The 27,572-nt window shown below is 33.7% G+C and overlaps 4 protein-coding genes and 1 pseudogene across 5 annotated transcripts; 2 read left to right on the plus strand and 3 right to left on the minus strand.

Moving 5' to 3' along the window:
• Positions 1-2,545: 2,545 nt before the first annotated feature.
• On the minus strand, positions 2,546-5,698 carry LOC121125161 (major vault protein-like; annotated as a pseudogene).
• Positions 5,699-6,088: 390 nt separating this feature from the next.
• On the plus strand, positions 6,089-13,749 carry LOC121125602 (uncharacterized). The gene is given in 12 exon segments (XM_040720789.2): positions 6,089-6,621; positions 6,683-6,817; positions 6,878-7,165; positions 7,228-7,320; positions 7,322-7,509; positions 7,588-7,686; positions 7,688-9,393; positions 9,396-9,704; positions 9,707-9,787; positions 9,790-10,176; positions 10,179-11,180; positions 11,183-13,749. Coding segments are annotated over 12 exon segments (7,128 nt in total). The 5' UTR covers positions 6,089-6,189; the 3' UTR covers positions 13,591-13,749.
• An 821-nt stretch (positions 13,750-14,570) lies between these two features.
• Positions 14,571-18,781, minus strand: LOC121125604 (uncharacterized). Its single transcript, XM_071891481.1, has 4 exons — positions 17,878-18,781; positions 16,902-17,116; positions 16,750-16,842; positions 14,571-14,968 (listed from the first exon to the last, which is right to left on the minus strand). Exons 1-4 carry the CDS (start codon positions 18,452-18,454, stop codon positions 14,657-14,659), a joined length of 1,197 nt encoding a protein of 398 aa, XP_071747582.1. The 5' UTR covers positions 18,455-18,781; the 3' UTR covers positions 14,571-14,656.
• Positions 18,782-19,637: 856 nt separating this feature from the next.
• Positions 19,638-24,911, plus strand: LOC139906492 (uncharacterized). The gene is made up of 4 exons (XM_071891480.1): positions 19,638-22,326; positions 22,392-22,808; positions 22,911-23,156; positions 23,216-24,911. The coding sequence occupies exons 1-4, from the start codon at positions 19,929-19,931 to the stop codon at positions 23,440-23,442; spliced, it is 3,288 nt and encodes a 1,095-aa protein (XP_071747581.1). The 5' UTR covers positions 19,638-19,928; the 3' UTR covers positions 23,443-24,911.
• Positions 24,792-27,380, minus strand: Pbp45 (proximal sequence element A Pbp45). 2 transcript variants are annotated; one of them, XR_005866709.2, is made up of 4 exons: positions 26,733-27,380; positions 26,001-26,669; positions 25,024-25,410; positions 24,792-24,963 (listed from the first exon to the last, which is right to left on the minus strand). XR_005866709.2 is itself a non-coding variant. In XM_040720817.2 (3 exons), the coding sequence occupies exons 1-3, from the start codon at positions 26,910-26,912 to the stop codon at positions 24,940-24,942; spliced, it is 873 nt and encodes a 290-aa protein (XP_040576751.1). In that variant the 5' UTR covers positions 26,913-27,380; the 3' UTR covers positions 24,792-24,939. The 2 variants fall into 2 exon arrangements, 1 of the variants encoding a protein (XP_040576751.1); XM_040720817.2 differs by lacking the exon at positions 25,024-25,410.
• Between the last annotated feature and the right edge of the window lie 192 nt (positions 27,381-27,572).

Raw genomic sequence — 27,572 nt, forward strand, 5'->3', positions numbered from 1 at the left:
TATTGAAATAATAGATTGATCCAAATAATATTTTCTTGTTCTGACATCGGAATTCAGTTAAATATGTCATAACTTTAGGTTGCAATACACAAGCGAGACGTGGAGTTTAATCAAAAAGATAATCACCCCTCTTCTTCGTGTGGAAGTTGCTATATACAATTGTGCACAGGATAGATATATCTCTACCGATGAGATCTAACTAATTATTAATAATAAAGTAAATGTCAAAATCATAAAATTAGACAATAAATATACTAATAAAAAATTTTTATAAATAAATTCATCGTAAAGATTTAGAGCAAAAGCTAATTATGTAGTAATGTCCGGCGATATTACTCCCTATTAAGAGCATCAAAAAGATTTCCCCCGTTATTTAGGTATGCTTATATAACAACATACTATTATCATGATGGATATACACAATTGTTAATTATAATGCAACACCCAATGTAACTACCCTCGTTGTTGTGACCATTTAAACAGTTGTTCTTTTCTCTTATTACATATATTACTAATATATGTAATAAGAGAAAAGAAAAATAAACAAACACAACAGCCGTTCCAATGGAAAGAGTGATAATCACTTAATTCTCCGTTATTAATCACAATATCATTAGACAAGATGGAATATTTATATTGGACAAGATTCCCCACCCTAGGAAGGATCTCCTAGCTTGGTTTTCTTTTCAGATAAAATTTCAATCTGCCATCATTCCAGTAGAAATTGAAATTCAAGCATCTCCTGTTGAGGATAAACTATTTTTGTACTAATTCTTAGAGAACATGGAAGTTTTTCTGTCTTTAGTTAATGACTATGTCGCTTCATTTATCCAATTGTTTGTGTGTATTATGTTTGATATGTTTCAACATTAAAATAATAACTAATATTTGATATTCATGCTCTGATAATCCAAAGTAAGCATATTGATTTTTTCCTATGGAATGGGATCTAAATTACTTGAAAGTTACGCATTTTTTAAACATCCACAAGCCGAAAATAAGGATTGAAATTACTAATTTGTGGATTATATTTTATTCATAAAACTAACTTTTTAAGGGCCTTTGAAAAAATATTAGTGTATTTATGATCACCAGAAGTGGACTAATACCCACCATGATCAAAAGAAATAAAAAAGATTGTATTTCTTTATAATTGAGAGGCAAACTTGAGTTAAATAGACACAACAGTTACACAAATGCCAAACTTTTAAAATACAATATATTTAAGATAAATATAAGGCATCTGAAATCTTTGAGGGACTGAAACCTTCCCATAGAGTTGGCTCTAACTATACGTACCTAAATTAACCAAATTAGATAATTACATGAGTGCCGAATAAATTTTTTTAGAGCCGCTTCTGTCGTAATAAAATATGTATTTATATTTATTCAATAAATAAATTAATTGATGGAATTAAACATTGACAAAGGAATTTACATTAATATTTGTTTTGCAAGTTAATGAATTTGGAGCTTCTCATTCTAAATTGAAATGAATGTATATATAGTTATAATATTCATATTCTTTGATAAATATCACTCAAGACAATTATTATTTATTACAATTGTAGATTCATATTCAAATGTCATTGTGTCATACAAGAAAAATACACATAAAAAATCGTTGAAAGAGCCTATATGTCAATTTTTTAAGGTCCTCATACTTGGCTTGGTACATTGGAAGTATGAGTTCACAGTCTTAGATAAACAACTTCGAGAATTCGAGTCCTTTAGATAACTACGTAATACAGCCTGTTTCGTTTTCTTTGGTAAGAAAGAAGGTTTATGAAGAGACGAAGACCATTGTTCTATTGCAACTTCAGATTTCCCCAACTGTACTGAGCTTTACAGTTTTCCTCCCACTCTCCAGCGACTCGACCTTTGACTACCTGCCCGAATCCTCTCAGTGGTTTGTCGCTCCACTGCCAACCACATCTTCTTCTGACACATCCAAAGTGGAAATCGCTACTCTTTCCCAGTATTTTGAAAAATGCTTCTCCGTCAATCAAAGAGTCTTGTCCAATATGAATAGTCCATCATGTCCAATGATATAGTAATTAATAACGGAGAATTAAGTGATTAGCACTCTTTCCATTGGAACGGCTGTTGTGTTTTTTTATTTTTATTTTCTCTTTTATTATATATTACATATATTGGTGATAGATATTATATCAGTTTAAAAGAATCTTGCCATTTTTTCCATTTAGATATTTTTCCTTGACATATTTTCCGTTGCCATTTATTCCCTTGACATTTATCCCTGATATATGCCTGAAGCCTGGACTATTTTCTCCAGCTAACTGAATAATAGTAGAAGGGTTTTGTGGAATTTACAAATAGTATGTTCATATGTTTTGATTTATTTCTCTTATTAATATTTGTATACCTACTAAATAAAAAGTATCAGTTCTTTTTATAAATTCTTGGTTTTTAATCGAGTACACTCAGTACCCTCAATTCTCAGACGCTATCTTCGATTTTGTGGTTACTAGTCAATGAAAGTACATTAATTACTTAGTTTATAATAAAATACCAACATTGTATGTATTTGTTAAATGCTTAATATTAAAATATAAAAACGGAGTATAATAAGGTAAATCGCTAAATATATCATATTAATTATAATCAATAGGAAGCATTTAGGTCTAAACAGTATATAAATCAACAAGTATCGGTAAAAGCAACAATATGTTGGAGATCCCAATCGTACTGACGATGTACAAATTTTATATCATATTTTCTCATTTCCCTGCAGTTTCTTGACAGACTCCAATGAGCCCTTTTGCTGCATCAATCAAATTAATTGGTGTTTTACCATCCGTAATGAGTGTTGACTTCAAGCCCAAAGACTTTAACATCTGGATTTGATGCTCTCTTGGAAGAGCCGACATGGAAAGAAGTGTTTGAGGTCCAACAGCATTCACCATTGCATTAAACTTTTCCACTTCAAGCCTCATTATTTCTGTTTGTTTATCTATTTCTAGTTTGTTTTGTTTCTCAATATACTCGATTTCGGCATCGCGAGCTTCTCTAAGGCGAGTAAGCTCTGCTTCAGCTTCAATACCTAGAGCTTCAGTCTTTCTTTTTGAATTTTCAATTTTAGCCTCAGCTTCAATTTTGTTCGATTCAGCTTGAGCTTTAGCATCTGCGCTGGAGTGACCAATGGCCTCAACAATAGCACAATCAGCCTGCAATTCCAAAAGTTGTTTACGAGATTTTTCTGCCTGTGCTTCATCTGTGATTCTTTGTCTTTCCAATCGACCTTTAGCTTCTTGGTCAATTATTTCTGCTTCCCTTTTAGCTGCAGCTTCTTGGGATTGAGTTGTAATTTCTATGGCAAGGGTTACAGACTTTTGGAGTGAATCTCGTGTTCTTTGATCAACAGGCTCAACACTTTGAATATCGATGGATGTAACTATAAGGTTATTGGTGGGGAATTCTAGGACGCCCTTTGAATTATTTGTATCATTGTCTCCAAATACAGCAGAGCGAATGATCCCCGCAGAATTCTTATGGAAGTTATCGAAAGAAACTGAGGAAACTGCTCCTCTCACTTTTGAAGCAATGGATTTGCACATATCTCCGATAAAGTCAGGGACACTAAATAACTTTGCTCCATTATCTTGATTCTTTTCACCTTTAAATTGCCAATTGTAGGAAAGCTTTAACTCTAGTCTAGCATGATCAGCAGTTTCAACAGTGACATTATCAGAACAAAAATCTGGTCCTAACAGTAAAGCAAGTGAACGGATAAGATTGGGCCGTTTTGGTTTTCCTCCACTAAGAGATAGCTGAGTAAATTCCTCATTAGGTTCAAGCATAACTAAATCGGGACCATACACTACTCTTGATTGACGACTCTTATAGTCATATACTTGAACTGCCGCATTGTGTGGAACTTTAAAGGTTATTACTCGAGTAAGATCGACATCTTGAACTACTGTTGGGGTCGAGCCAGTTTTAGCAGCTCTTTTTTCTTTTTCAGGATTAATCCATTCCCCTCTATCTGCTGTAACATCCCGATTTTTATTCAATAGAATTTGTACCATGGGTGATAGATCCTTTTCCCAGAGTTCTTCATCTTCTTTAAGCATATAAGTTTTACCAATAACTGACCTTACAGAACCAGTCTGAATGTTTCGAACGTAAATTCCTTCATTGTCATGCAAGGGTATTGCTTTTCTTACGTCTATGACTTCTACCTCAATAGTAGGAGTATATTCCATAGTTCCTTTTATCATCCATCTGTCTCCAGGTTTTCGCATTTCTGGGGGAGTCACTGACTTGTCCTCGTACTTAACCAGGGACTTTAAGACAATACCCTCATCCTCACCAAGAATGTAAACTTCCTTCACACCATCCTCAAGAATTTCTCCTGGCTTAAGAAAAATGAGATTTCCCCTTTGACAATTTTTCGATGACCAAGCATGGGTTTCCCATCTGAGCCATAGGGGTTAAGAATGGTACAATAATGTCTGCTATCAAGTGTAGTGGCTTCAACAGTACCCAAAATTTCTTCTTGAACATCGGGTATGAAGGATGATGTATCTTCCAGGGTTATTAAATATTGATCTCCGTTCTTCCGTTCAACTCCAAATGTATCTTTAAAGGATGCATTAGCCTTGACTAAAATAGCAACATCTGTTTGTGGTATGTGAGCTCTAACAATCATAAGAACATTTTCATACGCGAGAGGGAGATAAGCACCAGGCTTTCTAACCAACCATTCCTCCCCTGCCACTCTTTTACAACCAGATCTGTCCAAAGTTTCTCGAGTAGCACTAAGTTTTAAAGCTTCATTCTCATGTATGACTGTAGCAGTAATAGTTTTAACAACTTCAACCTACACAAGATTTATAAAAACATTATGTATTTTGAAAGTACATAAAATAATAGAATAAATGAATTTACCTCTTTTCTAGGAAAATAAGTTCCTGGACCTTCGAACAAGTATAAATCTCCAGCAAGACGCTCAGTTTTGTCTTCATCAGTAAAATTTCTGATAACTTTTAAAAGAAGTGCACTTGATGAATGCACGATTGTTAAAGGCGTTACTTCAACTTTCAAATTCTCTCCTGGATATAATGGAAAAGGGTCTCTTTGTAATCGAATTTCTTCGTCTCCATGAGATAACTTAGTTTGGCCGAACTGATCTTTCTCAATAGTACCATCTTTTGTTATAACAGGGTTTGATACAACGCAATAAGATCCTGGAGGGATTACTATCATTTGAATGGGAGGGAGGAGGACAACGTCATGTTCCTTCACATGGTAGGTTTGTGGCCCAGTTTCAACGGATGTAACGTTAGTGTTTTGATCCAGGACGTGCATGTAGAAAAAAGGAGGGATTCGAAAGAATGAAGGTAAATCAATTAGATTTGACATATTACTATGGGAATAAATAGAAACTATTAATGAAAATTCAAAAAGGAAAGAATAGGCACAATAATACGTTTCCTATGATTTTTAAGCACTTACTGTCTTCTCATAAGCTCATGAGACATATTATTATTCATTACTAACAATGTTATGTATCTTTAGAATTGATGCGTTCCTGGAGTTGAAGGGAATTCTATCACAATATCAGTTCACTAACTCTCTATAGACTATTAAGAATGATGCGACTCAAAGTATGTACAAATAGGAATGAAATGGGTTGACTTGAAAAACTCTCCAGCCTATTATAAATAATCAATAGACTGATTATTTATTGAATAATTCATAAACGAAACACACGCAACGTTACGAAATATGCGCAAATATTATAATCTTAACGCAATTTCTCCTTGCCTGCCCTCCCAAGCAAAGACCAACAACGTACGTACATTAACCTAGTAGTAATATTCAAGTATTTTCTCTCCCTGAATAAATGTAAAGGGTTAGCAACACTCCTCCTGCCTTTGTTTTCTAGGCTGAACGAGTCTCCTCATACAAATAAATTCATTGATGAGTAATTCATGATCAAAATTTTATCAGAACGGGCCCATGCCTTAGAAATATTTAGTTAAATTAAAATATTTTTACCTTATCGTTCCTAGTTTATTTTCTATGATTGTAAAGTGATTACTTATTAATGGATTCTTGAGAACTAAGTAGGGAACCTTTAACTTATTATATTATAATTTATATGCCTTGATAATAGACCTTGACAACCATTCAGATTCTATTCTATTTATACGAAATAACAATATGTCACACGAGAGTCACTTGATGAATTTGGAAAATCGATACTTGAAACAAAATGAGAGAATATCACCTCAACTTGAAAATTCCTTTCTTTCTTCCAACTCTACAAAAAATAGAGTATTGACATCCATCCAGATTCCTCTACATAACACCTTTCTTCTGGATCTTAGTCAAGGAAATACCACAGAGAATGTGGTGGAGAATATCAATGGTAAGACTGCCACAGATACCGAGTTCCAAGGAATGGAAATTCAAGAAACTAAATCCCTCTCCTCGAATCAAGAAACTGAAGTCTTTGAGGAGATACTGGATGCACCACCTGAAATGGAGATGTACCAGGATGAATATCCAAAGATAGAGAAGCCAAGTTTACACAAAGGATTTGTAGAAGTTCCAATTTCCATTCAAAAACAGGATCCTGCTCAACTTCAAAAGGTCTGCAATAATAATTAAATTGAGATTTTGTTGAATTTTAAGCATTGCCCTTCATTTTCAGTTTGAACTCATGCAAATATGTACAACCTCGCTGTTATCCAAGCCCAAATTGCATGAGCCAGAAGACCTTATACGACAAAAAATACTTAGTCTTTGTGAAGAAGTGGTGTTTAAGGATTCCGTCTTTATTCTTAGGGTACAAATATTGAAAGTCATCAGTCTGGGTCCCTAATAAGTATTATTATTTTCTCTTTAGCTAGCTTTATACTGTCGACGGGAATGTAATTTTCGAGCAGGATCGTTATTACTTCTTTCTTTTGCCAGTTTCCATGGTAATTTATATAAAACCTATTATTATGACTACTTTCAAAAATGTATAATGACTCCAAGTGAATGGGTATCCATTGCTGATTTTGTTGCATCTTTTGAGAGGGAAAATAAATCCTCACTTCCCTCAATGCTCAGAAAAGCTATGACTAAGAAATTTTCTGATTTTGACGAATATCAACTTGCCAAATATCACAAGAAAGGATGTTCAAGAAAGGTAATAATTTATTTGATTATTAATTAACAAATTGTTATCTAAAAAAGTTGTTGTCTATTTAGAAAAAGAAATCATCAATCAATGAAGACGTAGTGCTATCAGATGACGACAGCAATGATGATTTGAACCTTCCATCATCTCGTAGTTTCAATATTAAAAAGGCTCATAAGATTATTGCATATTCATCATCCTCAAAAGTTCGTAATGTGTCTTCTAGGAAAAAAATATCCCAAGTCGGAAGACGAATTTAAGAAGCTTAAATTAAGAGGGAAATTTCAACCGGAGAAGGCTGGAAAAAGAATGCGTTTACAAATTCCATTCACTTGGGAAACTCAAGTTTCTATGTATGTAAATGCAACTCATTTGATTAATTAATCATTATAGATTAACAAATCTGTATTACATTTCCTTATAATATGTAGACACGGCAACAAGCCGCAAGTATGGCATGATCTGATTTTGAGCAAAAAAATACCACATTTGGCTATTATTCGTAATTTAAGAAATATGGTCTTATCCGGCATATAGTGCGATGAATTATATTGGAGGACTATTAGAACATAAGTATAGGATAATGAGGAGACGGAGAAAGGAAAAAAATAGTAGTAATAAGGAAAATTGGACTCAATCAGATAGAGATTTTTCATCTGAATTGCAAGATGTTTTAGAGGAAACTGCTCAGTCATCAATTTTGAGAAATTTGTCACCTATTGAGGGACATTCTGTAATATTTTTCGTCAATTATAAAAGCAAAGATGATGCTTGGAAAGATTATGGATTCATTGGATTCAATGGTATCTGCTTATTCACTGGTTTAATGATTGCACAAGTATGCAAGTCATATAAGCTGCTAAGCTGTGGTGAGAATGGAGTAGAGGAGCTTGGAAAGAGAAAATTAAATAAAAATATATTTTCTACTTATATTGATAATTATTTTCAGCATGTGTGGGACAATTGTGGAAATATTGAAATGGTTGGAAACTACTTGTATAGTATTAAGGACAAACAAAAAATAGACAATTTGATTATAATTTTCCGAAAACCTCCGGAGAAAGGTCCACTTGATAAATTTATTAAGTTTATCGACTATTACCGTCGTACGTCAGTTTATTCATCTATGATGAATTTAGCATTATTGACGATTGATGGAAGTTTGCCATATCTTTTCCCATTAGAAAGTAATAGTCGAAATGTTTCCATCTCTGGATTTGGAGACGCTGCATTGAAGACATTATCCCAATTAAGCTCAGGGAAATCCAAACTTGAAGAAGTTGAAAGCATTGATTCCAAGTATAAAATTTATAACAAAAAGCCTCTCATTACTCCAATTGCTCGTCCAAAATCTCGAATACAATGGACTAGAGTTAAAATTTTTGTGTCTTCAACTTTTTTGGATATGTTTGGTGAAAGAAACTTATTAAACTATTGTGTATTTCCAGAGCTTAGGCGTAGATGTCGGAACATTAATGTGGAAATAACACTTCTAGATTTAAGATGGGGCATTCCTGAGGATCAAAGCTTAGAAACAAGTATGACAAGATATTGCTTAGAACGTGTTCAAGAGTCAGATATATTTATCTGCTTTCTTGGTGAGAGATATGGGTGGAAACGAAGATTTTCACTACCAATAGAAAAACAATTCTTATCTGGCAATGCAGCCGTTATTGATAGATTCAAGAAAAATTCTATATCTATTACAGAATTGGAAATAAGACTGAGAGGCTGGACAAGAGCCCATTTTTATTTTAGAGATCCTTTAACTCTGAGTTTGATAAAGTCTGAAAATGACATCTCACAATTTCGTGAGTCAATTAATTCAGAAGAGAATGGGGCTTTGAACCAACTTAAGGAAGACATAAGAAATTCAGGTTGTCCACTTTATGAAAATTATAGAGCTTCATCCTTAAGTAAGAGTAGCTCAAATTCTGTTTTTTCTCTCTTTGATGAGGATTTTGTGAGGACTGTTATTGATAGACTTTGGAAAGATATATTGGACATTGCATCGAAAGAATTGGTCACTCGTGTCGATTTCATGAGTTCATTTATTTCAAAAGAGACTGAAGAGTTTATTGGAAGGACTAAGGAACTTGAAAAGATGACCGAAATCATTTTATCTCATAGAAATAAATTCAAATGTATTGAAGTTCAGGGTACAGGCAAAACAGCTTTTCTTTGTAAACTGGCAACTATTCTGTCCAATACGTCAGATGTAATCGTCATTCCATTTTTTCTGATGGGGTCATGGATTCTTTTTGTATCATGGAGTATTTGGAGCATCAAATTCTGCAACTTCATTCCAAAATTAATATTGATGATTACACTCAAAGCTCTAAAGATGATAGCTACTTATCCTTTATAAGAGTTGCAAAATTAATCAGTCAAATTCAAACATGTGGAAAGGTAGTTTGTATTATTGTTGACGAACCACCGAAAGATAACGTCTCTTGGATTCCTTATTGTAATTTCCCTCCTGGAGTTCGTATTATTGTTTCGTCTAATAAATCGGACTCTTTCATGAAGAAACATCTCTTGTCAAGGCGCAAAAATATCATTTGGATGTATTTGTTTCTTTAGATGATATTAAAGACATTAGAATAAAGAAGGAGCTGGTTAGTAACTTTTTGAAAAAATGGGGGATAAAGTATTAAGTGAGGCTCCTCTTAATAATGTGCTTCGCTTAGCTGCATCCAAGAAAGAATCAGGGAATATTAAATACGTCAAAACACTCTGCTCAGTTCTTGTATCCTCCGATGCAATAGTGAATGGGAATGAAAAAACAATGATTAAAGAACATATACCTGGAAATCTTCAGGATTTATATCATTATATTCTTGAAAGAGATGATGAAGATAGTCATATCCTTGAGCCAATTCTTAATATTTTATATGAATGTGAAGGTCCATCCTTCAATCAACTTATGAGAGCAACACAGAATATTTTAGGGAAGACTGTTTCTTCTATATCACTTCTTAGATCTCTTAATAGACTAGAAATTTTTATGGATCCCTCCCTTAAAAAGGTTTTTTCCTCAAAGATTCTTTTAAAAACCGTTTTCTTAAAAACTATCTTAATGAAGATAAATATCGAAGCTTGTTGTTCAAGTACTATTTGATGGAGTTTGAAGAGGATATCAAGAATTCTGATTGCATTCATCCATATTTATTGAATTATCTTCTTCAATTATGTATTTCCATGGGTAATAATTTATTTTTGAGGGATTTGTCTTTTATTTATTATTGGGCGAAAAATGGAGTTGAATCCATGGAACATTTTTATCATCATTGCGTAATATCAAAAATAGCTGGCAGACAATTACTAAACTTTTTACAAATCTACTCAGAATCCTTAGTTCACAGCCCAATGCTCACCTATCAGCACGGGATAAATTCGTCTTTAGTGGGTGGTTTGGGGCACACATGTCTTTTGGAGATGAATCATGATAGAGGTAAAGACAATTCAACATTTCTCATGCTCGAAATTTTGAATAAGGACATGTCGATGAAGATTCCAGACATTGAAAGAATGACAAGTTTTAGTAAGCTTATAATTTTGTGTGCGGCTACATATGAAGACATATGGATCTATGGGACAGATGACTGTGTCATCGTTGAACAAAAAGATAAAACTATGTTTGGTCTCTACGTTCATTCCCCTGTAATCTCCTTATCATTTGTCCGTGGGAGTGAAGTAATATCTGTAGGTCTACAAGATGGAACAGTATCTTTCTGGGACATAAATAAAAGGATAAATGCATCTAATCATGCTCAAATCCATTTGAAGCCCGTTTCCAGCAAATTTTTGATGCCGTTGTCAAGGAGTATTGTGTCTACTGGACTTGATGGTAATTTTTTTGTATTCTCTTCAACTATAGGAACATTTATAATGACTAGTAAATTTTCTCACTCATTACCCATATCCTGTGGTACTCCAGTTAATGAATCCTCAATTTTAGTGGGAACATGGGGAGGCGAATTGTTGCGCATAAATATTATTGATAATGAGGTATCCCAAAAGGGCTGTGTTGTAAAGGTGCCATATGTGATATTGCTGTCAAATTGAATGTAAATGATGATGGGATACTTGTCAGTTGCTCTGATACTGAGGGCTACGTTTATATTGCTGATATAAATTTAACGCTGAAAAAGTGCTGGAAACTTGGTTCACCCTCATTGACTCTTACAGGGAATAAATTATCATTTTTATCAGAATCTGAAGTCTTAATTGGATGCTCAGATGGTTGTATTCGATGCTTTGAATTTAAATCATTTAATTCAAATTTCTATGACTATTTTATTGATGTTGTCAATCATCAATACCATAAAATTTCGGGGCAATACAAAATGCCAACTTTTGAAAATGATGCTGTGGTTTGTATGGATTCATATGAAGGCAAAAAAGTTTTGGGATATAATTCTGGTTGGATTCGTTTTATAAATAAAGCCCAGGTATCGTTTTCCATAAAATTGATCAACAAAGAAGGAGAACTTTGTCAGGCTCTCATGTTTCAAGAGAATATATTCATATTAATTACAAATAAAAACAGGCTATTAAGCTTTAGATTTAATGAGGAACTTAGAGAAATATATGATTTGAGAGAAATCACCCATGTCACATCTGACTTTGAATATTTTAATTTCATCGTTCCAATATCAAGAACCAAAGGAATATTCATCTATCCGAGAGAAGATAACAAGTTTGAGATATATCAAATACCTGAAGAGGCTCTTAATAAAATAAGAAAGCGGCGAAGAATAGACTCAGACATAAAAACTTACACCCCTATATTGACTTCTGAAAATTATTTTGATCTAAAAAATCAATTCAGCTCACCTGTAACATTTATTGATTATCATAATGGATATATTTTTACGGGTGGCAGAACTCAATTGGCATTATGGAAATATTCTTTGGATACTAATTCATTGGAAAAAATATTTCAAGATTACACCATTAATACCGTAATTGACTTGGTTTTGAAATCATTGCCAAACAAAGATGATACATTCAGATGTTATGGAAGCTATGAGAAAACAGGTCTTGTAACTTTTGACATTAAGTTAAATAGCAAAGGATATAAAAAAATGAAAAATTTAGCTATTGACTATAAGCTAGGTGGTGCTGACCAAGATAACTTGATTTTCTATAAAAAAGGAGACCTTCACAAGTACTTATCAAAGGAAGAGTTTTTTCAGATCATGCTGCATTCAAATTTGAATATTCAATATCACCGTAACTCAAGAATTTTAAGAAATAATTCTCATGACGAGGAATACTTTATTCTTTTAAACGAAGTCATCGATCCTATGGTGTTTAAAGCCCATGACATGCCATATAAACCTGATATATTGTCTTATGGATTTAAATCTATAAATTATCTTGATGAAGGCTTAAACTTTTGTACACCAGATTCAAGATTGCAGTTAACCCTAAAAAAAGAAAAGAAAATCGAAGAAAAAAATCAAATCTCGTCCATATTAAATATTCCAGGAGGGGATGATCGAAATTGGATCATTTTATCGGCTCCTCACGTTTATTTGTATGCAATCTCCGATAATGAAGCTGTCCAGAAAAATCAATTTGATATTCAAAACGAAATGGAATTTGAAATTAATTCCGTTTGGAGAGACAATGATGATTCAATTATCCTATCTTGCTTCAGTAAAGTAGAACTATTTTCTGTAATTTTGTATTCAAATGGATCACAAGTAAAGAAGAGAATTTGGTTTAACGATTCTAAATTGTTTTCAGCAAACCCCTTTTCTAAAGACATCGATGAATCTGAAGACGAAAATACACAAGATAATGACAAAAGTATGTCAAATTCAACCAGCAAACAGGATGATGATAATAGTTCCTCCTCATCAAGTATGTATGCACAAAATAGTTTAATTGGGATTGATTGGAACTCAGGGTACAAACATGGGATTGTGACTCTTGGATTTGAAGATGGAAGCAACCAGAAAGTGGATATAAACGAAACTAATGAGCTAAATTCATATCCATATCTTCGAGCAATTGATTCTCTCGAACCTTTCTTCTACGTAAACAAGAGTAGTTTCAAGGTTAATTTACGCAATGTTGCATCCCATGTTCAAATGAGGGAATCTATTGATATTTTCGGCTCTTTTGACGGGCATCTCTTAATACAATCTGGAAGTATTGTCTATGAGCATTTAAGCCATAAAGATACTGTTACTTCAGTGATTAAAATTGATGAGTTCACATTTGCTTCTATCTCTCTGGATAAATATTGTAAAATATGGAAACTAAAAGAATCAGACAAGATAGAGCAAATAGGAGAATTTCTCAGTCAAGTGCCTTTATATAAAGGAGGGGTTTCTCGATATACCAAGTGTATAATTCTGGGAGGAGCTTTTGGTGTATTATACTTTCTTAAAATGAAATATTATGGTTTTTCCTTATAACTTTTCACTTAGTTAAATCTAACCATACACAAGTATGTACCTACAAACTTGGATATCCTTTTCTATGTCCCCAATTATTAATATTTATCCTTAATCAAGGGTAGTTTAAGGAATTATTTTATATTTTGTTGATCTCAAATAAATCAAAGTTTTTTCTTAGATGCGTATCTTATGTTTATGAAAAATACAATACATACATTTTTTTTAATGTTTTGCCTCCCATTAATTAACTCATTAATTAGAAAAGTCAATCCAAAAAAAAATTAAGTTCCTTATTCAATTCCAGCAGTACTTGAAGCTTTGATTACGAATCTGTAATATGTTTTTTCGTAATAAAATTAACAATTGGAAAGAAAAAAAAGTTTTTGAAGAAGTGGAAGATCATGGTAAAAGAACTATTTCAACGAGATGGGTGGTGACAAAAAAGAAGGTAAAAGAGAAATCAATCTTAATATCAATACTGGCAGCAAGAGGATTTGAAAAACTTGACAATGAAATCCGAGCAGATTCACCTAACTGTAGCAAAGAAGGATTAAGAATGGCAATGATGTTGATGAACTCAAATGGTTGGATTTGAAACTTTTGGAAAATTAATTTTCTAAAATACTGAAATGTTTTTATCATTTTATTATTGACTTGATTTTTATATATATCGTTTTTCATGTCGAAATATGGCACTGGATCTTAGTTATACCCTAAACACTTGATTTTTTTTACAAAGGCTTTAAAGGCTAAACCTTCACTAATTGAAAGTTTTAATGGTCATATTCGTGTTCTACGGCTTAAATAACATTAATAAATGTGGGTTTCAGCCTGCGGGCAAAAATGCTGTTGAATTGTGTAGTATAATATCTGGTTGAGCATGTCTTTCATTCGATCACTTCATGTAAGATTTAGATAATTATGGATAAATATTTATATATTTGAATCGAATCGTCCCTCTAGCTTTGTTTTAAACACCTCATTAAAATAAACAATAATTCTATTGGACAAAACAAGAGCTTGAGATTTTATTTTACTAATAAATAGAAGGAACAATAAGAAGCTTCAAAGAAGACTCACAAATTCATTTCTTTTTAAAAAAGTTCATAATGGAGGCTTGTTTATTCTTTGGAGCAGTTGTTTCTTTCATTTTCTTTGGTGACTTTGGTGGAGGTTTAGTAATCACGGACTTGATAACATTTCCACGACCACCTTCCTCCTCCTTCTCTTCTTCTTCACTTTTATTTTCATATTCCTCTTTGGTAACCATGTAACCTTCATCATCCACGTACTGTTTTTTAACAAGTTTTCGCACTTTCCGCTTTTTGGTAAAAGTAGAAGGTTCTTGGATTGTTGGAGTTGAAGGAATTTCGTCCTCTGACTCACTTTCCAATTCCTGAAACAAAGTTTTGAATAAATAGATATATTTATGAGACAAATTTTTAAAAAACCACAAAAACAAAAATCAACATGGTAACCGTGTCAATTTGAAGAATATTTGAAAATAGAGCTGCTTAGCTGTGAGATGAAGGAAATCAGAACAAATTCCACCAGTTAGGAAGAAATGACTCTAATGTCGATCCTCAATTCTACTTGGAGTCCAACAAGGACTTATATTTATAAGTAAAGAGAGGATGAGTGTAAAGAAAAAACAAAGTATATTGATTAGAAAAGGGAAAATTATTTTTCTTTTGTCATTATTTTACCAATCGTGGTGTGTAAACATATCCCTCTAAAAGAAGAATTATCGCTTGTCTTTGGTGTAAATTGATTTAAAAATGCACCAATAAAATAAATATATATGAATATTTTATCAAATTATAATATTTTCCCTGCCCTAATGCCAGTTTAAATATAAAAATATATACCACTTTATAGCAGTAATTCAAAAATAAAAAAAAATCATACTACAGGCAACTGATATTAACAATGATCTTAACTCATGTATACCGTATGTATGGCTCAAGCTTTCTCATCGTGCTATCTATCTTTACTTAGAAATGAAAATTACTACGATGTTGATCTTCAATTCAACTCTCGAGTCCAACAAGGATTGACAATTATAACTCCACAACAAATCCTTAAGTTTACACGCCTTCTTTTATGAGCAAACAAGAATATTGTGTATTTTCAATCCCAATTTCAACAAAAATCAGCTCATTTATAACTTAGTATTTATGTTTTTTAACGCTTTAAGTGTCATATTCCGTCTAAAACAGAAGCATACCACCCATTTCAGTGAACACAAACAAATCAACCCTTTCTCACGCTTCCATGCCCCACATTAAATTTCGCACAAATTTTTTCAAACAAAGATTAGTAACCCTGGATTTAAACGCTAATAAAACAATTTAGAAGGTAATTTAATAATGAGTGAAAAGGTGAATGGCCCATTTTGTAAAATAAACTTATAAATTTCAATTGAATGAATTGAATTAATATGTATTCAATTATGACCATTAAAATATATTTGTGATGGGGGTTGAAGGAGATAAGGTCGTCAAAAGCTCAGTATTCAATAATCATTAGATATTTTCTCAATAGATTGCATTGTAAAAAGTTTGAGAACAACTGATATTATGCAAAAAAATATAAATCCCATTAAATGTTTGATAGACCAATTAATTGGACAATTATTGACTTTTTAGCTAATAATTACAAATGTATGAATACTCTATGGCAAGGGCTTACAACTAATTACGTAGCAAACCCCATCTTACTCATGGTTCTAAGAAGAATCGTTCAGTATAACAATGAACTTGACAATCCTAGCGTTCAGGAAATAGAAAAATTATTGGTCAATCTTAAAAACGAAAGAATAATCGACTATGAAATAAATAGTAAGTTGTCTTACTTCATTGCGCTGGTCACTAATGTACTTAAGTAATCAAAATATGGGATTTTTTAAATAATTCGGATAAAAGCTACAGTTGCCTCAAACCGAGAAGTCTTCTTAATCTGCATATAAAGCCTCATCAATTTTGTCTGGATATGAAATGTTTTCAAAGGCTCAAACAAGGAGTATGTTATTTATTAGCTAGTGGCAATAAAATAAAGCAATTAACTAAAAGACAGTCTATATCAATTATAATATAAGAAGCAAACATTAATTAAGAAACTCATAAATTAAAATATGTTTACAATTATGGACAAAGGAGTTCACACTCGAATAAATACCTTTCGTGGTGGTGGTGCAGCCTCTTGTGTTCGAAGAGCGTCTTCCCTTTCTTCATTCTCCTCTTCCTCACCAGACTCTGAATCAGAGATAACCTAAAATTTGATTAATACAATAAACATCTACAATGGATTAAATGTTTTTCTTATCATACCTGTATTCGTTTCCGTTTCTTAGACAGACTTGAAGTAGATCCTTGGGCCTTCGACACCCTTTTTTTAACTACTTGGTTCACTTTTTGAGCCTCTTCTTTTTGCTCATTTATTCTATTTTCCTTTTCAACAGCCCTTTTCTCCGAGGCCTTGGCCCATAATCCAGCAATACCTTTTTTATTATTACTTCCGTGCTCCTTAGGTTTCGTTTTAATCTCTGTTAGGGGTTTTTGAGGAGATTGGTATTGTCTTGTAAAATTACAACCAATTTGCATTAAACACATTTCTTTTTAAATTATTTAAAAAAAAATCATTTGACTCATTTATGGATGATTTTAAAGACTTGACCTTTTATCAAAAATACAAAATGGGTCTAAAGTGTTAATTATCATTAAAACTCTTATATATTACTCATTAGTAATTATAGATCCCGGGACAAGGAGGATTTGTAAGAACCTGGGGTTCAGCCCAGGTTAGTTCTTCCATAAAGGGACCCTGGGTTTATCGCTGTCTTACAATAAAAATGTCCTATTTTCAAAATGGTTCAGAAGAAGGAAAATAAGTTTATTTTACACTCTGAAATTTATGTTGTAAATAAATAAAAGATGGGCATAATTACGTGTATAAAAACCACAAGAGTAATTATCAAAATATCATTCTACATAACTCCTATGCTGAACTACTACCTATATAATATACATTTGTATATGAAGAGGTTAGACTTGTTAAAATTACGTACTAAATATATATTATTTAATTTTTAAATTATGAGGGACAGGGGCTACCGAATACTCCACATATCCTCCTTTGAGCCCATTTACCTACTATTGTTTTACAATATATATATTTTTAACCAAAGAATATTGTATTAAAAAATAAAAGGTCTAAACTTGATAAAGGAATAATTAAATTAATATTATATCCCAAGGTTAATATAGAAATAGGAAATTGAATATGCAAATCGGTTGAAACTGTAACCATTCTCCGACTCCTTGATTTCTTTTTTGATTGTGGAGGGTTCAATCTTGATTTCTTTTTTGATTGTCGAGGGTTCAACCTTGATTTCTTTTTTTAGTGTGGAGACTTCACTCTTGATATCCTGTTTACTGTTGGACACATTTTCTTGAATGGAGGGGTGTTTACACACAACAGTTTTATTTCTAATGCTACTACGAACAGAATATGCCTCCGAGGACTCAGTCGCCAGTCCTCCAAGTGAGAGCATGAAATTATAATTGTCTTTGAGTGAGAGAGAATGTACTGCAATGGATGTAAGGGAGTTGAGGGAAGCCTTTGTAGCCTCTAGCTCCTCATCAAACACGAGTCTAACACAGAATACATTTTGTGCATCTAGACCGGAGAGTGAGTATCGTGCCTTGAATGAAGATGGGGATTTGGAGAGGATGTTGTAAAGACTCTGCTTTGCAACATTTGCGTGGATCTTAAGTTCGTGAGATAGGGATTTGTAGTCCAGGGTTTTTTTATCATCGTAGAGCCATGCATGTATCTTTTCTTCAATTGCTTCATTACCAGGAGTGATATTTGAGGAATCCATAACGGTTCTTGAGTTAAAACTTATACTTATTAATTATTATTATAACAAACCCTATTAAAATTGCGGGAAAAATATCTTCTTTTCTCCAATTCCCCGTCAGCTCAGCTGCACATCACTTAATAAAAAAATCGATCACACTCAGTAAAAACAAGTGACGTCAGATATAGAGAAGACTAGATCAATTTGTCAGAAATAATATAATTATATGAATACGGAGAAAATGAGATGATTATAGATATTTTAGTCAACAGATTCCTTATGATGATAAAATGAATGCAATACTCACTTTCTTAAAAAAAAAGGACTAAATTTTGACTTATTTTTTTGTGAATATTTAAATAGTTGGAAAAATATATTATATAATATTACTTTGAAAGATTTTTATTGAATCTGATTTAAAAATAGTTGTGGAGAATGTGTGAAGGAATCAATAAATATAAATGATTCTCGGGATCAATCAAATCATAATAATCAATTGGCATATAACTATCAAGCTAGACGGATAAAAAAATTAACTTAAAATATACATAGAAGACATTAAAGTATTATTGGGTTAAATATCCTATCAAATCTAAGCTATGACTTATTAGTATATAATTATAATTACATCTCCCTTTTAAAAACAATTTACCCTGTCTTCCCTATATTCTTCTTTGATTTAAATTTACGACGAAGCCGTCAAAAGAAAATATTCATTTAATATGATATTATATGGCACACAACCTTTCCATTAAACGGTTTTTAATTTAGTCGATCAATCGACCCTTTGAATCGGCCGAATGTCAAATAGTTGAAAGGATATTGACTCAATTGACATATTAATAAAAAAAATGAATGACATTAAATCTTTGTATAATCTTAAAATAGCTCAGTTATTAGCTTACATGAATCAAAATTGAACCCTTGCAGTGGGTTCATAATGACAATTACTCATGACCAGGTATGACTTTAGGTCAAACATCATATTACCTACATATTTATACTCTCAGATACTAGTAAAGTAAACGATATATATTGCTTATTAATAATCGTCTTAATGAATCTTTCCGGTCTCTATCCTACTCTTTTATATGACTATTCAATTAATTGTATTAATTAAAATCTTAGAATGAATGTGGAGTAATGTAGCTTTAAATTTATTAATTATTACGAGGCAACTAGCTACATAGTTGTCATAAGTGGTTTTAAATGGTTTGAGAGAGAGAGAGAGCTGAGTACTAACGTCAAAAGGAGAGCCTACCGGGCTCGCAGTTGGATGAGGTCATGAGGGGACCGAGAGGCGGAGAAGAAGGAAAACCAAGGGAATGAAAAAGGAAAAGCTGGTGGTGAGGGAGTGGGCGGCGTCAGGTGCGGCCTGAAGGGGCGGTATGCAGCGCGCCATAACTTTGAATTGTGTTTTAATTTGAAAGGGCGCCACTTTTTTTAATGTTGACTGCTCCATGGGAGTGAAGTTGAGGAGAGTTGATGTCTGTGGATGAGCAATGAAATGCCGTCTCAAATTGTGTTTCTATTAGATTTGGACGGGTGTGTTCCCTTGGGAGAGGATGGGGAGGGATTGCTGCGGCGTGCATGCAGCGCACTACTCTGGGCGGAGGCTTCCATGAGTCCCGGACTCAAGGACAAGACGGATCTCCCTTCCTTTGCACTACGCTTCTATTCCTCATCCGGCTATTTCGGAATTCACGATCAATCCTCTTACGAATTCCAGGATCTGGCTCCAGAGTCCTTTGAAGATCTGGAAAGGGTTTTGTCCGAGCGTTTGCTGGCTCTTCAATCCTCGTTCGACGCAAGCAACTTTGAGTTTCATGGAAGTCAGAACCGTTCGGATCCTGTTGCGTCGCTCCGGACGTCCTTGGATCTCCTTGCGCGCCACTATCATTGGGACAGGCCCTTACTCCACTCCCCCATTAAGAAAAATAGGCATTCCTTTGAGAACTCTGTCTATGTCTTCACTTCCATCCCCAACACCAAGAGAGAATATCGGCAAACATTCCACAAATCCGCGAAGTCCCATACGCAAAAGGAACTCTCCGACGCTTTATTTACGAAAAATGTTCTTCAACGCTTCAGACAAGAAATCAGTCTCTACATCGTGGATTTCTCCCTTTCCAATCCCTCTTCATTTCTTGAGCCACCCATCAAAGAACTTTTCCACAAAACGCTGAAGCCCATTCGAAATGGGGGGCTCATCCCCTTCACATCCCTCATATCCTACTCACATCTTTCTCCATATATCTCTTCCTACAAGGCCCTTCGCTCTAAACACCCTGATAAGTGTATATCGAAAGACATATCCCTACAAGGCACACTCATCCCCTCTTTCCCATTAAAAAATGCGAATCGAATCAAGGTGGAAAGTGCTTCCATTCTAGGGATGTATCCCATGGATGCTTTTTCAGGATGCCAAGAATGGGAGTCTCATCATTCATTCCGACTAGCTGGGAGTTATGAATTCTTTAAAGCTATGAGCCATTGGGTACTTCTCATAGTGCTGGACACTTCAAAACTGGCTGTACTGTTTAATTATGGTATATTGAGTATTTTGAGTGCAAAGGAGAGCTCAACTTATTTGAGTATTTTTAGAGTTCCAGAGAAACCCTTAACTCCATGTCCAAATATCCTGAAAAAAATCATCGATAAACATTTAAAATCTAATACTTTAGCGAAAACTATTGGTTCTGAAAAAAATTTAGTAAAAAACAATTTTTCTGATGGGGATTTGGAGACGTGGAGAATCCCTAATGAATGCGCGGATATGTCAAAAAGAATAAAAGAATCTAAAAAGTCTAAGGGGAAATGGATTGAGATTTTAGTAAATAGTTGTAAACCTAAAGTATCTAGAATGTATCAGAGTGAAAAACGAAATAATTTACTGATGGAGAGAAACGATAGTGGCTTCAGTGAAGGAAAGCGATCCTCCTCCTCATCTTCACTAAGTCGACGTTTGAGTGATGAGTCCATTGGACGCAGAACTCGGAGAGGAAATCAGCCTATTGTAAGTCGAGGAGCGGAATTGCTTCGACTAGGAAATCAGAAATATGCAGAAAACAAAAAGCGGAGATCCCAAATTAAAAGTTCTAAGAATTCAACAGAATCATTTTCATTTCCATTTAATGATCTTAGGACTGCGAGAAGAACAGCTTTTGAAAAGGAAATGAGAAAAAGTTTGGAAAATGAAGAAGTAATACAATGCTCTCAAATCCTTGCAATGTTAATAGAATTTCAAATTGAAGCTATTAATAATGGAGATGATGTTTCCATGTCAGCTCTTGCTGAGATTACTATTAGTTCCCTTCTCAAACACCTTCAAAGTACTGGTCAAATTAAAGCGAATTTAGTTAATCTTGTAGCTGATAACTTCTTGGTGGATCCCCTCTCCATTAGTCGACGCAAAACCAGTCTTAAAATGCCCAAACGTCTCAGAGATCATAAGCTTCAAGTTTTATATCGCATGGAATTGCATTGGTTACTACCGAGTGCAGACGATCAAGAAAAATTTGAGAATGAAATTTTGATTCATTTAAGGCAAATTTCGATATGGGGGTCCCCCGAGGACATGGTGACATTCCTAAATGAAGTTTTGACCCCTGTATATATTGATCGTCAGCCAGAGCTACTTTGCTCACTCTATGATGAATTAAATCAGCCCAAGGCTGATGCTCTTCGTGGGATATTTTCTCCATCTGCTAAATCTGACTGTTCCAGTGTGGCACCGAGCTCTGTAATGTCTCAGGCCTCCAATGCCAGTCAAAACTCGAGTAAAAATCCAAGTTTAAGATCTCATAATAACAAGTCAGTTGCCAGAATAAAAAAATTAAGAAGACCTCATAGTTTTGATATGGGTCAGAGACGTCAAATTTCTCAGCCTCATTGTAAGTATCTTAATTTCAGGAGAACTCTTATCCTTATTAATTTTATTCAAAAAAAAATTTCTTAGTAAAAACAACAACTGCACGGGTTTTGGCCAAAAAACCCACTTATAATATCAAGGATAAAGTTGGGCCTTCGGTTACAGCATCACCTTCTTCTAAAGGAAGATCAGGACTACATAGGGTCAAAAGAAACTTGAGTTTTGATGGCTTAGGAAGATCCCCAATGAAAAAACCATCTACTCCCAGAAAAAAACACGAAACGCCAAAAAAGAAAGTGACAGGAACTCCGAAACGTATGACACCAAATAAAACTCATCGAATTTATGCACCGGAAACGCCAAAGAATAAAACTCGTCGTAAATCTGATGGTTTAATAACTATTGAGGAATCTCCTGATATTGATAGTATCAAAGCATGCAAAACCACTCCTCGCCGGATGAGAGCAAGTCTAAATCTCTATAAGAAAACGTCCTTCTATTCTGGTAATCACTTTTTTATTTAAGAGAGCAACTCATATTTTGTACAACTCTATTCAGTTAAAAAAGTTATGTATTTCCGCATTCCTAATCATTTTGACTTTTTAGGAGACGTTTCAAGAAATTTGATGAAGGCAGAAGAAAATGTCAATGCCTTCAAAATTCAAGGTACTTCTAGTCAATCTCAGCCTTTCCTCGATGAATCCTCCTGTGATAACACTGCTGGATATTTATTTCAACATATCATCCGCAAAAGAAATCGACCTGATGATGAAGACGATAATTCGCGGAAAAAAATCAGGAAAATCGATGATGACCATAGATTTCTCAGTGATCCATCTTCATCGCCCATGAGTATGCTATATTTGTGTTTAAAATGACAAAATACTATTAATTATTCAATTCAATTGCAGAAACTCCTAAGAAAATGACTTTCAAAACACCGGTAAAGGAATCCCCGAGCCCATCCAAAAGAGTACAGTTTAATATGCAACATCAACCTCCAACTCCTAGTAGGGGTACTCCAGCCAAGTCTATATTAAAAACTCCATCAAAAGAACCTCAAACCCCAACAAATCGCTTAAACTCTCCTTTAGTTCACTCTTCCGCTGCTCGTAAGTCTTCCCCCCCATCTATCTAATCATTTAATGAGGAAGAAACGAATTATATTTGAAGAATCCCCTTCCAAGCCTCGTCTTCTCGTCCCGATTAGACAATGTTCCTCCACCTCCACAAAAAAGAAAATCGATTTTGAAGAAACTAAGTCGGATTATTCTGGACAACTCCTAGAAATCGAAATCCCAGACAGCGATCTTGATAAAATAGTGTTAAAATCTAAAGTATCAATGTTTGAACCTGAATCTTCTTCATGCAAAGATTTTGCAGGAGATGAAAAGGAAATATCGTATCTGAAGAAGAGAAAAAACCCTTGTAAGACGAAACTTAGCAGTAGTAACAACCCTTTTTTAAATGAAGATTCACTTGAGAATGAATCGACCAAGTATCCTTCATCTACGAATAATGTTATTTCAAACGATACAACTCCCCTAAAAAACGCTTGCACTTCTTCTAAAATCTGTGATACTGACGTGGATTCTAGAATTATTGACACGAATATCAAGAATAATATTGAATCCGCGGTTATAGATAATAGTGAATCGAATGTTTTAAGACCTATTCAATTGGAAAATATCCATGAAGACCTAAGTGTTCTAGAGACAGAACCAATAGATGACAATGGTCCGATTAAAAGAACCAACAGGAGCAGAAGAGCGACTCAACGACTTGGCATAGATGACGTACCCATCATAGGAACTCCTAGTCCTTTGAGGAAAGCAACAAAATTGACCTCAAAGGGTTCTAGTATTCGAAGAAATTTGTTTGATTCAAACTCTCAGAACAGTGACACAGATGAAAATATACATTCAGGTACAACAGAGATTCGGAGGAAGACATCCAGGGCGAGATCATTCACTCAACGTTTTGGTATAGATGACATAACGCTGGACGAAGCAGTTAGTCCTGTCAGAACTAAAAAAAATAAAAAGAGAAAGTCGAAAAAAACCCTCAAGAAAGTAAATGTTGACGATACCGTAGACTCCATTGTTGACGACTTAGGTGATAAAAATGAATTAGAAATAGAACCAAGTTCTATATCCCCTGTTAAACATTGGTCAATCACAAATATAATCGAGTCTCCAAAAGGTGAAATTAAACTCAAAATAAATCGGACTCCCAAGTCTACTTTTATATCCCAACGAATATCTCGAAGTTTAGTTTCGGAAATTGGAGTTTCTCCGGAGAGATTGAGAAGACTTCTGACTCATACCCCTTCGCCCAAAAAAAACCGTTCAATAAAAGAAGATCCTTTGAATCAAAAATATTCTCCCTTAAGTTCCATGAGCCTCATTCAACTAACGACTTCTCCCATATTAGATAAGAATAAGTCTAATCATAAAAGTAAAAAAGTCAACAAACGACTTTACATTGATTGATTGATTAATTATTAATATAAGTATTATTTTATATTTGATGGATACTGTTATGACTTGTTCATATGGACTAATTTCACTCTAAATATTTATTTAAATATACTTGAAACGTTGTAAATAATTGTAAAAGTTATTTGAGCAGTAATCTATTTACCGGGATGTTTAAAACTCTGAAATAGAAAAGGAATTTATTAACGTTATGTACTCAAATGAATCATTAATGCATATACAAGATGGTCCAGAATTAAAGTCCTATAAACTCTAACATCATTTAATTAAGAGATTTCGTTGCCCACGTCAGATGTGATTCTTTGAGTCGTAGAGACGTATCTTCCCCAAAATGCAAAGTGTAAGAACTGTACAAAGACTGTTTTGATGACTTTCGGGACAAAGCATTTTAGTCTCCCTCTTCAACTGATCATAATCCCATTGACTTTGCAATGCAGGGTATGGGCAGGGAGGAGGCCAATGCAGCTTCAAGACTCATCAAGAACTCCCTGACGGCAGCCAATAATTCAGGAAGATGCTGTGCGTACTAACTGGAAGTTGAGTTGTTCAGAAGAAGGCAAAGGAGATTAAATGTGATAGTTGTCAATTGTAATAAGACAATACTAAACCTGTAAAAAAGTATTAATAGATATTCTAATTTACATTTTTTTTTATGAGACTAATTATGGACCACCCTGTACATCCTCCACGGATACATTGCCGAAAAAAGAACAAATATATGTAATGATGATTCACGCAGCAATACTATGTAATTGCTGATTCCCATTCATGTTACTCCAAATTGCAATGATTAAATGTTGCTTCATTTCGTTATCAGGATGCTTCATCAGTGGGCTAGAACTGTCCTTAGAATAAAAATCATGTCAACTGTTCAATAATTAATTAAATAAATAAATTAGAAACAGGAAAAAAAATGTTGAAAGAAGTCAATAAATCAATCAATGATTGATATTCCATCGACAATAAGAATGGACTAATAGTTTATATAAAATCTGTTCATATGTATCTGGTCAAGTACTGATTGACTGGTACTCCTCTATCACGAGGATGTCTCTCGCCAATATAATTATCAATATCTGTTTGTCATTGTTGTGTTCTATAGATAATTAAATTGTATTGCCTCATGAATCATGATCAAATATATTTATTATTTGTTCGGCAAAGTGTCCTAGAGCCCCTGTACATCTATGAAACGAACCTCTATCTCTTTTTGTCGATAACTGCCCCCAGTATTTGAAAAGTATTTGTCAATGATTTTCTTCCTTCGATCACCGATTTCCTCTGATTTCCTCAGAGTATCCTTGGATTCATAGGAAAAAGCAGACTCAACGATTGAACACATTTTTGTCGCAAATTCTTCATCCAGTAGGGATAACGAAGGATCCTGCTTCTCTGACATGAGAGACTTTTTCATAGAGATATATTGACTTTGAAGACTACTCAACTCACTTAACTGTGACTTAAATTCATGAGATTTGAAGGGATTTGTAAATGGCACATAGTCAGACGAAGGATCTTTGTTGATAAAGAAGCTATTGATTGCTTCAATTCCCATGAGTCGAGAGGCACCTGAGAAATGAAAGGCGTTAGCCGACATGAGTCGATTCCAGCAATAGATAATGTCCCAATGTTGTCCTTCATGAAAGTGATGAAAAACCGCCATAATTTCCTTCACATCCGAAAGAGTCAACCTGATGTGAACATTAATCATGGGGGGTTGTTTGAAGTATAAGGCATAGAGAGAATAAATAGCTGCAGCTCGATATCCAAGGTTCACGTCCGGCGATAGGATTTTATCTTTGACCATTCGTAAAATGCCCATAGTGAGTTCATAGGTTTCTCTGAAGGTCTCTCTACCACGAAATATCTAAAGGATGGAAAGTTAAAGAATAAACGAACAAGGAACTCTCTCACACACACACACACGTACATATTCAAATTTCATTTCCTTCCAAATCTCCACGAAATGAGAAAAACGAAGCTCTTCATATTCGTCAAAGGCATTGTTCACCCTATTTAAAAGGGTGTGGATATCTTCCTCTACTCCTGCAAATAAATTCTGAGATAAAAAGTGAATGTCCTCTAACGACTCCTTGTCTTCCTTAGACATTTCAATTTTAATGATTTAATTGAATTCCTTCACTAATAGAAAACTTCTACTCATCAAGTAGATGAATAATTTTCAAATTCGGCTATGAAGCTGATAAAAACAATAATATAATAAGTTGCGTGATTTTATTTATATATATTTGTGTAGAAGTAGCTTAAAAAGACCCTGGAAACACATAAATTATATTAGTGATATTTTACGTATAATTAATTGGAAGCCCCGCTATTTAGGGTTATATTTGAACACTAATTATAATTTATTAGGCTATTTTCCTTCAGTCATTCTTGAATTTTTATACGAGAAGCTGGGATAGAGAGATAAATGAAAAATAAATCAAATTCAAAGTGAGAGTAGAATGGTCTACTCTCAATGAATTATCAGTATTCACAAAGTAAAAGATGATCCACTGGAAATTTACTTGTTTAAATTGAGCGACGGAACTTAATTTTTTATCAAGTATTTAATGTAATGATGACTTTAACATCAAATTGGGCGGCTTTATATTAATAAAATTCATCGAAAAGATACGTTATCAAAAACTGTACACTTTTTACAATATTATTATTTTACCAAAATACAAATATATTTTTTATCCATGAAAATTATCATAGTAATTTAAATTAGTAAAAATTGCTTGAAAAGAAAAAATGAAGTTTTCTG

Source organism: Lepeophtheirus salmonis, chromosome 10 (assembly GCF_016086655.4).
Source record: "Lepeophtheirus salmonis chromosome 10, UVic_Lsal_1.4, whole genome shotgun sequence".
Lineage (NCBI taxonomy): Eukaryota > Metazoa > Arthropoda > Copepoda > Siphonostomatoida > Caligidae > Lepeophtheirus > Lepeophtheirus salmonis.